Here is a 14,116-nt window from a genome sequence, read left to right as displayed (position 1 = left end):
AGATATGCACTAAAGGTTTAATCTCTGACTATTTTTTTATATGATCTTCAAACAAGGAAACAAAAAATAAAGAAGCAAAAACATGCTCCACATGTGTACTAAATGAATGAATCTCTGTCCGTGCGCGCGCGCATGTGTGTGTATGTGTGTGTGAGAGAGAGAGAGAGAAAGAAAGAAAGACAGAGAGAGTGAAAAAGATGATTCAGACATATCCAGTCATACTGGTTAATGCAGGCAAATCCTTGTTGTGGTGCCATGGCAACAGGGTTCTGAGATTCAACACTCATTCCTGTGAGGCCCCACCCCCACTCAGGACTGCAGAGGCTGTATCTGTGTGTATGTATATATACATATATGTGTATCTATATACATGCACACAATTGTTAAAGCTAAAATTGTGAACATGATTGTAGGGATAGATAAATGTGTTCCGTTATGAGTGCATTAAATGATTTAATAGCAGAAGATGATAAAGCATACGATATTTACAAATGAGATTCAGTGAAAACACATTTTCTTTTTCTGAATGTTTGTGTAAACCATTCACTGTAATAAAAACCATAAACTCTTTGTGTTATGAGATGTTAGGTTTTAAAGGGCTCTTTGGGCTTGTCACAATGTGTAAATGTTTGTGTACAGCGACATCATCCGGCACATCAATGCAGTTGCTTTACACATACAATACAAATACAGCGCAAATTAGGCTAAGACTTGACCACGGAACAATGGATGAATGTAAACAATAACTGTTTTGTCTCTCTATGTCTGTTAATGTGCATATATATTATATATGAGAATAGTGTTTATAAGTAAGATGCTTTTACGTATGCCACAAAATATAGTCCTAGGCCTATATTAAAAATGCAATGTGCAACATGATAATATTATCTTGCTTTAATTTATAGGCCTTATAAAGTACTATAATAAGTATACTATGTCTCCTAAGTAAACTATAAAAGTTCAAATTCTGTTAAATTTAGGAGGAGAGGCGATGCCACTACAATTTATGAGTCATAACAAACATAAATTGTTATGCCCAGGCCATCTTCCAGACAAAAGCGTGGTAAATGACATCTGTGTGGCCAGCAGGACGTGAGAAAAAAAAAAATACTCCACGGTGCACATCACTAACGGGGATAACACATAGCCTGCAGCCAAGTGGACAGCAATAGCACCGATAAGACCAAACACGAAACGCATCGAATTTGCGGAAGTGAGCGCGCGGGTGGGGCCTCGCTGTGTGCCGTAGAGACAGTAATGTGACCACAGACGCCGTTAGGATTCCGTGAAATGGAGCGTTATGTATGACCCTGCAAAGGCCCGTGGAGATGTTTGAGGCCGGACATTAAATGACGCTGATATATGAAAATAACCGGGGTCCGCGCGAAGGCGAGCGTGCGCAATGTTGAAGGAGCGCGTGAAATAGAGTTTATATTCTCTAATTGTCGGTGAGTGAGTGAGTGGGCTAACTTAACACCAAGAGGATTAGACTCCTGTTACAGTTAGGCAACCGATATCTTATGACTGGAGCAATGTGAAACGCTGATATCGCTCATTCCTTCAGTATATTGAGGAATAATAATGAACAACGCGCAAGATATGTCTCCCGATTTTGTCTTAATGCGCCTGGTCTCCGCGGCCGAGGATGACCGCTTGGACGAGGAGAATGGGAATCTGTCGTCGACAGTGCAGGAGGTCTTGGCTCATGGAGGTATTAAGGATAACTTTGAATGCACACAGAATCAAATGGTCGGCCTTGCCCGACACGGCCATATCTCAGTGGTGAACAAAGCTCCGCAAGCCAGCGGAACGGAGGCACCTGACAGTGGAGTGATGGCGACTAGACCTTCGCTGTCTGTACCGCCTCCCGCTCTTCATTCGACCGAGGCCCACGGCTACGATCTCACCCACAGAGGCGGAATGGGGCCTCAGCTGTTGGTATTCCGAAACATATCGAGAGACTCTACTGCAAATAATTCGGATGATCCGCGTCAAGTCAGGGCTTTTGAGGAACAAGCGGTGCGTGCCTCCGAGTCTAGCGGCAGCATCAATAACAACATGCTCAGCGCCGTGGATGCTCAGCATCCTCCTTCATGGACGCTGCATCCACAGCACAAGCTGCCGACGATTGCTGCAGATGCGGAGGCAGCAGAGCTGTGCCACCGGCATCGTTTGATCACTGACAAACAAGACTGGATGCCTGTAACGGATAAAACCAACGCTGTTTCGATGACAGAGCCCGGCTGGAGCTGCACAACGGCGCAGCGACAGCTCCAGCTGCCCGACGGTCCTGTGTTAGAGCTTGCGAGGAAATTCGGGGAGCTGGGAGTTGCTCCGGTAACCGAATTTTTACTCAAAGACGGCGAGCTGCCGCACTGTTCATGTCAAAGCCTTCTCGGTTCGGCGGTAGCTGGAATCAGACAAGGCGAGGACCCGACCGAGACCAGTGATGCGCTGCTTGTGCTGGAGGGCCTCGGGTCAGAAGAGGTGAATGGCCTGGGCATCAATACCTGTCAAAAGACTGAGTCACACAATCTGGAGCACGGGCAGAGGGACTTGGTGAACACGATGCCAGGTGCGTTTACACTCAAATGTTTCCCGTCGGTACTGTCCGGACAAGCTATGGGGGTCTCAGGGGGACTTTGCACGCCGGCATGTAGTGAATCGCGGCTATGTTGTTTGTTGCGAGACTCGATAAACACCAGGGCTCAGGATGACTCCACCACCAACAAACTGACGCCCGAAGTCCTATCACCACCGTCCGAACCGAGCCAGGACACTCCGTGCTCCAGCCAGGCATCCACTCCGAAGTCCCGGTCGGACAGAAGCGCATCCCGAGCGCATGGGGCTAGCGTAGGAGAGAAGACTCTGAAAGTACCCGGAAAATCCAGGAAGGGCTCGCTTAAAATCCGCCTGAGTAAACTTTTCAGAACTAAAAGCTGTAGTGGCTCTAACAACATTTTGGACAAAAGACCTTCAGTTACGTTCTCCATATCCTCAGCTTGCAGTTTAGTTGACATGTCAGGACAGAGTGGTGGGGCAGAAGACACGGGCAGGTGAGTGTTTGACCCTCCTTACAGTAGATTGACATTGTAAACATCTTGTGATTATGTGTATACATTTAGTGCATAATATACGTCAGACTAAATACCACTAAACATTTAATACAGGACAGAATAGTAATGCTCAAACAGAAAATTATGTCATCATTGACTCATTAACCTTGTTCAAAACCCGTATGATTTACTGTCTTTGTGGAACACGAAGGGAGATTCTGAGCAGAATTCTAGTATCAGTCATCATTCAATTTCATACTGAAAAACCTAAGATGCTGACTTTGCTGAATTGAATTGAGTAATGGTGTCTTGAAAACTTGTGTAATTAAGTTCACTTGGTGTTCATGTACAATGAACATAACTGTGTATTATTACATAACATTACCTGTTATGGGTATTAAGGGTATTTCCTATAGCCTCAATTATTTGAGTTATTAACACTAAAATCTTAAGTGTATAGATTTAAGATAAGTTCAAGGAACAAAAGTTTGTAATAATGTACAGATTTAGCTGTTTCAGAAGGAAATTGGTACTTTGATTCACCAAAGTGGCATTCAACTGATCACAAAGTATAGTCAAGATATTACTGATGTAAAAAACAGCACCATCACTATTTTTAATCAAATCTATACAGGCCCCATTTCCAGCAGCCATCACTCAACACATTATCGTTGAGTAATCATGCTAAATTGCTAATTTGGTACTAGAAAATCACTTGCCATTATATCAGACACAGCTGAAAGCTATTTTATTCGTTAAATTATGCTTAAAATATTTTTTTTTTTTTAGTTGCCACAGTATGCAATAGACTGGCATGTCTTAAGGTCAATATTAGGTCAAACATTGCAAAAAAGAAACTTGTCAGTCAATCATTGTTTTGAGGAATGAAGGCTACAGTTGCTTGAAATTGAAAGATTTCATACAAAGGTGTACACTACAGTCTTCAAAAACAAATGACAACTGGCTCTAACAAGGACAGAAAGAGATGTGGAAGGCCAGATGTACAACTAAACAAGAGGATAATGTACATCAGAGTCTCTAATTTGAGAAATAGATGCCTCACATGTCCTCAGCTGACAGCTTCATTGAATTGTACCCGCTCAACACCAGTTTCATGTACAACAGAAAAGAGAAGAATCAGGGTGCAGGCCTTATGGGAAGATTTACAAAGAAAAAGCTACTTTTGAAACAGAAAAACAAAAAGAAAAGGTTAGAGTGGGTAAAGAAACACAGACATTGGACAAAAGATAATTAGAAAAGAGTGTTACAGATCTTAACCCCATTTATCTTTTGTGGGATCAGCTAGACTGTAAGGTGTGTGAGAAGTGCCCGACAATACAGCCACATCTATGGCAAGTGCTACAGGAAGTGTGGGGTGAAATGTCACATGAGTATCTGGACAAACTGACAGACAGAATGCCAAGGATCTGCAAATCTATCATTGCTGTACATAGAGGATTTTTTGATGATAACTTTTTGAAGTAGTTTAAGAAGTTCTGATTAATGAGTAATTTTTCACATTATTAATGTCCTGACTATACATTGTGATCAGTTGAATGCCACTATGGTGAATAAAATTACCAATTTCTTTCCATAAGAGAAAAATCTGTACCTTATTCCAAGCTTTTGGCCGCCAGTGTATATATTTGAGTTATGAGCCCAAAACTTGACATTTCAAGTCATGTTTAATTAAGACAACTTGATTTTTCCAGTAATGACAACATTAGATATTACAGTGCACTGAATGGTAAAAAGATGCTGTGAAAGTGTATTGTGACTGAGGCTATAATCTTTTAACATATATTGTGCCCCACAGAAGAAAGTCATATGCGTTCGGAACAACATGAGGGTGTGTAAATAATGACAATTTTGTATTTTGTTTTTGTACCCTAAGTATGTCTGCTTTCTCAATCTATTATATTTACCATTACATTTTCCTTCCCACAGCCAACCTGGACTAACAAGGGCACAAAGTGCCTTCTCTGCAGCCTCTTTTGCTCCTATTTTCACAGGTAAAGAGATCTCTTAGAAAAATGAGATTTAAGGGAAGATAGTGCTGTGAAAGCTTAAGGGATCCTTGCATAAAAAACTGTATATTAGGCACTTTGATTAATACTGATAAACCACTAATGAGCTTACACAGTGCATACTGGGAACATAAAAACCCAGCCACATGATTTGGGTGAGGTTAGTCTAATTTTAGGCCAATTTTAGGAATTAAGCTAAATTATTGTAAGAAATGTTGTTAATGTCATCCTTATAAGTTCTGTTTGTACCATCGCTCTGGTTCCAGGAGAGACTGTGTCCTTGGTTGACGTGGACATCTCCCAGAGAGAGAGGAACTCCCCTCACCCTCCCACTCCACCACCACCTCCACGCCGAAGCCTCAGTCTGCTAGGTGATCCCCTCTACAGATGTTTACACATAGCCACTTTGATCTCCTGCATTAGTGCTCTGCTTTGTTTTTTGGCTTTCATATCTCCATCTGTTTAACACTTTTCACCATTTTCTCCCCTGATCCCCTATATCCCCCCTTAGTATATTCCTTTTATTTTTTGTACTGCTGCCCTATCTTCTATACTTCCAGTTTCTCTATAAAACTTGTGGGGATCTCAAACCCACATGTCTATTCTTTCACTTCGTCCCTTCATTTCTCCTTTTTTATTCTGACTTTAGTCATTTCATTCTTTTCATTTCTGGTAAAAATGTGTGTTCACCAATATTTGGCACACTAAGGAGCAGTTCTGTTTTGAGTGAATGAAGCGTCAGCACAATTGATGCAGTTTGCTAGTTTATCAGCTTCAGTGTTGTAGTGTGGAATCTTGAATTGAAGGCAAATAATCTCAATACTAAATATATAGTTATTAGATCTGTACGTTTATGTATGATGAAGCGGTCTTTGTCATCAGCGAGAGAAGAGGATTAGGTATGTGGGATTATTGGTATTATTCATTCTTTTCTGTTTGGACTAGGAGGCAGATTCTGTATTATGTATAGGTGAACAATTTGTACATTTATGCCACAGTACTGGTAGATGTTAGATGTTTAGTTCATTTAGTTCATGAAGTAGGTTCATGTCTTCTGGGTTAAAAAAAATTCTCCACCTCATCTCTTCACGCTCATAATGAAATGAATTTTTGTGAGCATGTGATTGAATGTACACATCGTTGTATGGATTTGTGCTAACTGATATCCATGTTGTTTCCACTGGCTGCAGTTCATGTGTGATATGCCTCCTGTCACAATGTCTTTCTCTTAAAGTGCTGTAAGAGGATAAGGTATTGTCACATAATTGGAGGATTTGTGTTGATGCTTTATGGTTCAGACTGGCAAAACTACACATTCTTCATACATAAATGTTCCCTATAAAGCACAGGTCATTGAATGTAATATTCGTATTAGCCTAGTTTTGATCCAATACTCTGGTTTGCACAGTATAATCTAAATCTTCTGAAATCCGGCTGCATTTTTTAAAGTCTATTTTTGGTAACATTTTCAAGAAAGATTTGCTGACCCTTTGCTCTGAAGCTGAATATGAAAGTTAAATTCAGTCATGTTCTGATTCCTCTTCTTAGCCTTGGGCACATGCCTCTGTCTAATAGAGTTCAACCTTCTCTTTACTCCTGTGTACCACTCCATTGCTTTTCTGTGACATCTTCATACTCTCCTGGCTCTGAACCCTCCCTCCTGCTCTCTTCCAGACGATATAGGTGGGCCGCAGCCTGGGCCTTTCCTTGTGAGTGTTATGGGGGCCTCCCTGCAGTCTCTCCCTCTGCCTCTTCCTCCTCCTCCCCCTCTCCACGCTACCATCCAGCATAGTCTCAGCCTCAATGGTAAGACTTGGGTGCAGTGGAGGGGGCAGTGTGTGTTGGTGTTTTAGGGAGCCTTTCTGGTTCTGAGAGCAGACTCCAACCTTCCCTCTCCTCTTTGTGGACTGACTGTCATGTGCTCTGCCCTCAGAAGCACCTTTACTCCATGAAACACTTTGTGAACTTGGCGAAAGGCAAAGACAATACATGCCACCAGTTGCATGTTTCGCTTTGTTTAACAATGGCTTTGGTTGACCCTGTGGTTTCCTTTTGCACTTTGATGAAATAAGATGGTGTGACTAATATGCATTTTTAAAGAGAGGAAGTGAGAGCAAGATACTGCAGAGTTTACACATAATCTGCGTTATAGTTCAAAGATATGACAAACTGATTTGACATACAGTGACCCCCAAAAGGATTTGATCACTTAAGCAACATAAACTGTAAATACTGACAAAAAAGTGGTATTTGTTTAAATAATAAATAAACACAAGCACACTTTTTAAGCAAGACGTTTAATAAAAAAGTGTGTTTGTCATAAATTATATAAAACAATGGTTCAAAATGATGATTGAAAAATAGTATTTGAACACTTTCTGGAAGTCAAATGTTAGTGTAACAGGGCCATAGCTGATCGATGAACTACTGTACATACACCTTTGGTTACACTCGTAGGACACTTGTGTGAGCGAAACTGACTTCACATATCCACAAAAATTACTGTGAAACCAGGCGTTTAAAAGTCATTGCAAAAAAAGTTAGTTCTGAAGGCAGATTTTAGCATAATTTGTTTTGCATTGCAGATTAAAACGGATTAATTCTTAAAGGGATAGTTCACCCAAAAGTGAAAATTCTCACATCATTTACTCACCTTCATGCCATCTCAGATGTATATGACTTTCTTTATTCTGCAGACCACAAACAAAGTTTTTTTAGAAGAATATCTCAGCTCTGTAGGTCCATTCAATGCAAGTGAATGGTGGCCAGGACTCCAGTAATCCATACAACTCCAGTGGTTAAATCCATGTCTTCAGAAGCAAAATTATAGGTGTGGTGTTTTTTTATTTATTTACTATAAATCACCACTTTCACTTCCACATTCTTCTTTTGATTTTTGGTGATTTGCATTCTTCATGTATATCGACACAGGCTGGTCGAGCTGGTCAAAGGTAGAGTTTTATTGTAAAAAAAGTATTTAAATATTGATCTCTCAACCACACCTCACAGTGATACATCATATCACTTCTAAAGATATGGATTTAATCACTTGAGTCATATGGATTACTTTGATGTTGCCTTTATGTCCTTTTTGGACCTTCAGAGTTCTGGCCACTATTCACTTGCATTGTATGGACAAACAAAGTTGAAATATTCTTCTACAAATCTTAGTGTCCAGCAGAAGAAGGAAAGTCATACACATCTGGAATGGCATGAGGGTGAGTAAATCATGAGAGTATTTTCATTTTTGGGTTAACTATGTCTTTTAGTGTGGCTTAAATGTTTAAATGCCAATGTAGCATGCGTACACATTTATTCTCTTATGATCACTTCTAGAAAACCTAGAAGGAATAAGCAGTCACTCAATACTCATACTTTGCTGATCACAAACCAATATTTGCTCACGTACTAACAAACATTATCCATTTGTGTCTCAGATGCTTTCTTCCGAGCACTTCCTCATTCGGCCCCATCAACAATGGAGACTCAAGCCGCTGCCAGAGTTGCCCCGCCCCCGATTATTTGTCCACTGAGAGGGGCTGATTCCAGCAGCTTCACTGCCAGTCTGAGAGAGCTGGAGCGGGTCAGTTCAAGAAAATGCTACTGCATTGACAGTCAAAACATGATAGGAAATCATCATTCGGCATGTTGCTTTATTTATAGACTTTGCTAAACAATGACTGTGGCTTCCTGTGGTTTTCCACACAGTGAGAGTGTTTTCTCTGTAAGCAGCTTGTCTCTGCAAACACTGTTGGAAGGTCATTGCGTGTGTTTGTGTCTGCAGTGTGGCTGGTATTGGGGTCCGATGAACTGGGAGGATGCTGAAATGAAGCTAAGAGGAAAGCCTGATGGCTCATTTTTGGTGCGGGACAGTTCAGACCCACGTTATATCCTCAGCCTCAGCTTTCGCTCACAGGGAGTAACGCATCACACACGCATGGAGCACTATAGAGGTAAACACACATACTTACAGTGCTCATATTCACTTAACTTATAAGTATAAAACAAACACCTTGAATTCAGATCTGTCTCAGGTGATGCGACCACAAGTGTACAGAGCTAAATACAGGTGTAAATGTTCCAATACGTTTTGTTATCTGATTACTCAAACCACAATCGGTGGAGTCAGACACACATGACTACATTGCAATTGTAGTGTTAATGCTAATTCTTCCTGATGTGTACCGAACAGCAGTGAAGGACCAACTATTCACCTGTCAATCATTACCCTCTTTAGTATGCCTAATATTAACAAGCAATGAGTAATGACACAGATTATGGGAAGCACGCAGATTTCTAGTACAGTTAATACAGAATATGCCACTAAAATAACCAAATGTTTACTTAAAATGTCACGTTTTTGCTTCGATTCAAATTGAAGTATAATCGGGAGAAACATTGCACTGATTTTTATGCTATTTTTCTGCACTCTGTCATACAGTAGCACATTGATGTAGTATGTAATGTATGCAGACATGAAATCAGAGACCCTCCCTTTGAAATTTGAACAATAGTGGTCACAGTAGGTGCATTTGAGATGTATAATACAACCAGGTGTAAATAGTGATGTGTTTTGCCTGACCACTTGTGATCAGCTCACCTTAGAAGGATTTTAAGGCATATTCCAGTTTCACTACAAGTTAAGACAGCATTTCTGGCATAATGTTGATTACCACAAAATGTATTCTGACTTGTACTGTCTGGGTTAAAGTGAGGCACAAAAGTGGATGGGAGCAATCCTTAAACACTAAAATACTCTGTTTCAAAACTATAGCCACAAGATATAAACCATTATATCCATTGTGTCCTTGAGCAAGGCACTTAACTCCAGGTTGATCCGGGGGGATTGTCCCTGTAATAATTGCACCGTAAGTCGCTTTGGATAAAAGCGTCTGCCAAATGCATAAATGTAAATGTAAATGTATACATAATATGAGTGTTAACATGATTTTAGTGTAATGAAATCACTTACTTACATTTTCTGTGTAAATTTATATCCAACTTAGCACCTTTGTTGCCATGACAACATAACAGCGTAAACCCCAAAAACTCTAAAATAACAATTTAAACAAAGTTTTACAGCTCAAATAATAGGCGAGTTTTAACAAGAATTATTGTAAGTGCTTTTTTTTAAACTTCTTATTTCTGCATTCAAACCCTCCAAAAACTTGCCCCATTCACTCTCAAATTCCTCACTGTAACCTTGATTTTGGCTTTTTTAAACAAAAGAAGGGGCGAGTAGAAATAATTTTTTGTGGTAATCAACACTATTCCAAAAATGGTGTTAATGCATGCTAAAGGGATAGTTCACCTAAAAATAAAAATTCTCACATGATTTATTCACCCTCATGCCATCCCAGATATGAATGACTTTCTTTCTTCTGGTAAACACAAACAAAGATTTTTAGAAGAATATTTCAGCATTGTAGGGCTATACAATGTAATTGAATGGGTGCCAAAACTTTAAAGCTCCAAAATCCATAAAAGGGCAACATAAAAGTACTTCAGACGACTCTGGTGGTTAAATCCATATCTTCTGAAGCGATATGATAGGTGTGGGTGAGAAAAAGATCAATATTTAAGTCCTTTTCCTTCACTTTCTTCTTTTTTGGTGATTCACACTCTTCATGCATATTGCCCCTACTGGGCAGAGAGGAGAATTTATGATAAAGAAATCATTACTTAAACATTGATCTTTCATCACATCGCGTATGTGATATGCAGAGTCATATGGATTACTTTTATGATGCCTTTATGTGGATTTTGGAGCTTCAAAATTTTGGCACCCATTCAGTTGCATTGTATGGACCTACAAAGCTGAAATATTCTTCTAAAAATCTTCATTTACTTTTTGCAGAAGAAAGTCATACACATCTGGGATGGCATGAGGGTGAGTAAATCATGAGATGATTTTAATTTTTGGTTGAACTACCCCTTTAACTTGTATTGAAATTAGAATCTTCCATCAATACCAGGTGTTTACCTGGCCATTTACACAGTGGTCTTCACACACACATATTGGGCAACACATGGTTCACAAAGTTCACACAAAGGTAGCAATAAAATGTTTTCACAGAGCTGTTTTCTGACAGAATTTTTTTTATTATAGACTTTCACTTTTTTAATTATGTTTTTCTCTTACTCCTTAGGAACCTTCAGTTTATGGTGCCACCCTAAGTTTGAGGATCGCTGCCATTCTGTGGTTGAATTTATTGAGCGAGCCATCATGCACTCTAAAAATGGCAAATTCCTCTATTTCCTGCGCTCACGAGTACCTGGTAAATCTCTGCAAATATCTTGGTCTTCTAAACAGACATTGGCAATCAACAGAATAAAAAGTTCCCTAATAGCTCTGTTAATTGATGCATAGAGCCCTTTCAGTGTTGAAATTCCACTCCAAAACACTTGAGTACATTGAGCTAAAATAGTTGCTGGAGTAATGTTTACAGATGGTAGATGCAGAGTATACTTTGTATTTAAAATCTGAAAACCATTAGAGAAACAAAAGATCTGGTGTCTGTTTCAGGACTGCCCCCGACCCCTGTGCAGCTGCTCTATCCAGTCTCACGCTTCAGCAATGTGAAATCACTCCAGCATTTGTGTCGTTTCTGCATCCGACAACTCGTCCGCATAGACCACATCCAGGAGCTGCCCCTCCCCAAGTATGAGCACCTCATTCTTTACATTATTTTACAGCATAGCTGTTTACAAAGTGTCAATAAACTTTTAACTTTTCTTTCCTATTCTAGACCACTCATTGTCTACCTGAGGAAGTTCTATTACTATGACCCAGAGGAAGAGATGTACCTGTCAATCAAAGGCATGCGCCAGGCAGCAGGTGTGGAACAGGAAGCCGAGTCTGAAACATAGCGAGATCGGTCTTTTCATCGTAAGTACTTGAAGCAGTGATGCATTTGATTGTTCTACATACATTATGTAACTGTTAAACGCTTCATGGCCTGCCACATGTTTAGCTGTTTTTTTCCACATTTAAACTAAAACTTAAAATTAATAATATAATTAATAATATATATATATATATTTTTTTTTGAATTTCTGTGTGTGGATAATAGAAGGAACAGCGCATGGACACCTCCTGGTGCACAGCTCTGCTCCAACAATCTGCCAGTCTTCCAGCAGAAGCCAGTGAACATCAGCAGACTGGCCCCTCCTCTTTGATCAATACACAGACAGAGGGAGTACAGAGGAGTGCTGGAATACTGTATATGTTGAGCAGGCAAATAAATCCAGAGACTGAAAGGATAGACGATGGACTTGAAACGTCACTGGACATCTTACTGTGGACTTAAAAAATTATAATAAATTAAACAAAAAAAAAAGGAACATGGGCATTTGCTTTGGGGTTCTAGCAAAAGCCGTCATCTGTAGGTTACTTATGGAATATTACACTGGAGTTTTTGAACTGGCCAGTTTGTGAATCCTTCTCCTCTGTTTGGTTCTTCTTTCTTTTCCCAACAGGCACACTGTCCCTGACCCCATTATTTGTGCTTTCCCTGACTGTAACTCCTTCAGTCTGATAAGGCCATTTGAACTGTATTTTGAGTAAAAGACAAAGTAAACTTTAAAATAAGTGGTGTACTTGATGACTTATTATTTATGATTACAATTTAATTAATTCACCTTGGTGTTTTTATTGCCCGTTGGGCACACGGTTGTTCCCTTTTGGCTGGACATCCCGGTCCCTCTCTCACCCCAGGCCCTAGGGTGGCTGCCCACCCTGCGCTTCCTATTGTTATGCCACTGGTACGACCACATTACTTTTTTGAAAGGGATGCTGCCCCAAACTCACACCCAAAAATTTTGGAGCCACTCATTCTTTATTATTACTTTTTCCTCATTTTAGAATAATAGTAACATAATTTGAAGTATGTGGATTATGTAGTGACCAATTCTTTTTAAACAAATCAAATCTGTCTTACAATTGAGATTTTTCTAAATATAAACTCAGCAGTGCTCTAACTTGATTGTTTTAGTTCACAATTGTTTAGTTTAGTTTTAAGGGATAGTTCACACAAAAACATAAAAATGATCTCACCATTTACTCATCCTCATGCCATCCCAGGTGTGAATGGCTTTCTTTTTTCTGCAGAACACAATTTTTTTTAGAAGAATGTCAGCACTGTAGATCCATACAATGCAAGTGAGTGGTGACCAAAACTTTGAAGTTTCAAAAAGCACATAAATACAGCATAAAAGTTATCCATGTCTTCTGAAGTGATCCAATCAGTTTTGGGTGAGAACTCACCAAAATATAGCTACTTTTCACTGTAAATCTTGACATCAGCAGTCTCTTTGGCAATCATGATTTCAAGCTCGATTACACTTCCTAGCGGCATCTGGCACTCTTGAGTATGCCTCAAGCACTAGGAAGCTTAAAATAATGATCGCTCCTAGAGACTTCAATGGCAAGATTTATACTGAAAGATTTTTTTATACTTTGGTCTTTTCTGACCCAAAACCGATTTGATTGCTTCAGAAGACATTGATTAGGCCAACAGAGTCATGTGGGTTACTTTTATGCTTTTTGGAGCTTCAAAATTTTGGTCATCTTTCACTTGCATTGTATGTACCTACAGAATTTAGATATTTTAAAAAAAATATTTTATGTTCTGCAGAAAAAAGAAAGTCACACATCTGGGATGGCATGAGGGTAAATAAATGATGAGAGAATTTAAACTTTTTTGTGAACACTTCTTTTAAGCCCATAGCTCAGATGACCATTTTTGGGGGAATACGGACATGGAATAATAATAAAATACTGCCATTTTTAAACATGCAATGTTTCAGAGGTTTTAAAAATTTTAACTTTTTAGATTATGTTCAGTAACGACTTAATACTCTTGAAGAAAACAAAATGCATTGCCAAACAGTCAAACTATGCTCTCTCTTTAGCTATTTTTGTAATGTTTATGGTCACAAGACAAAGTTCAGAGAATTAAACATTTAGTTTTTGACAGAGCGCGACAGATGGGCTGATTGAATTAGTGAAATTGCCATCGCCTTTAAAATCGT

At 39.5% G+C, this 14,116-nt stretch overlaps 1 protein-coding gene across 2 annotated transcripts; it reads left to right on the top strand.

The window, feature by feature from the left end:
• Positions 1-1,240: 1,240 nt before the first annotated feature.
• On the top strand, positions 1,241-12,674 carry socs7 (suppressor of cytokine signaling 7). Of its 2 annotated transcripts, XM_052111807.1 has the most exons (10): positions 1,241-3,056; positions 5,004-5,068; positions 5,350-5,454; positions 6,758-6,889; positions 8,521-8,666; positions 8,868-9,036; positions 11,233-11,361; positions 11,610-11,745; positions 11,833-11,972; positions 12,157-12,674. In XM_052111807.1, exons 1-9 carry the CDS (start codon positions 1,582-1,584, stop codon positions 11,951-11,953), a joined length of 2,478 nt encoding a protein of 825 aa, XP_051967767.1. In that variant the 5' UTR covers positions 1,241-1,581; the 3' UTR covers positions 11,954-11,972; positions 12,157-12,674. The 2 variants fall into 2 exon arrangements, with proteins under 2 accessions (XP_051967767.1, XP_051967768.1); XM_052111808.1 differs by lacking the exon at positions 6,758-6,889.
• The last annotated feature ends 1,442 nt before the right edge of the window (positions 12,675-14,116 follow it).

This window comes from Xyrauchen texanus, chromosome 39 (genome assembly GCF_025860055.1).
Source record: "Xyrauchen texanus isolate HMW12.3.18 chromosome 39, RBS_HiC_50CHRs, whole genome shotgun sequence".
Taxonomy (NCBI): domain Eukaryota; kingdom Metazoa; phylum Chordata; class Actinopteri; order Cypriniformes; family Catostomidae; genus Xyrauchen; species Xyrauchen texanus.
The sequence above is the reverse complement of the archived record's forward strand: the minus strand, read 5'-3'. Positions and strand labels throughout refer to the sequence as shown.

Excerpts from the sequence above, each read along its gene's own strand:
- socs7 (XM_052111807.1), top strand. The coding sequence starts at position 1,582 with ATGAACAACGCGCAAGATATGTCTCCCGATTTTGTCTTAATGCGCCTG. Across the intron at positions 3,057-5,003 it reads GGGGCAGAAGACACGGGCAG|CCAACCTGGACTAACAAGGG; the intron begins GTGAGTGTTTGA and ends TCCTTCCCACAG. Across the intron at positions 11,362-11,609 it reads CCTGCGCTCACGAGTACCTG|GACTGCCCCCGACCCCTGTG; the intron begins GTAAATCTCTGC and ends TGTCTGTTTCAG.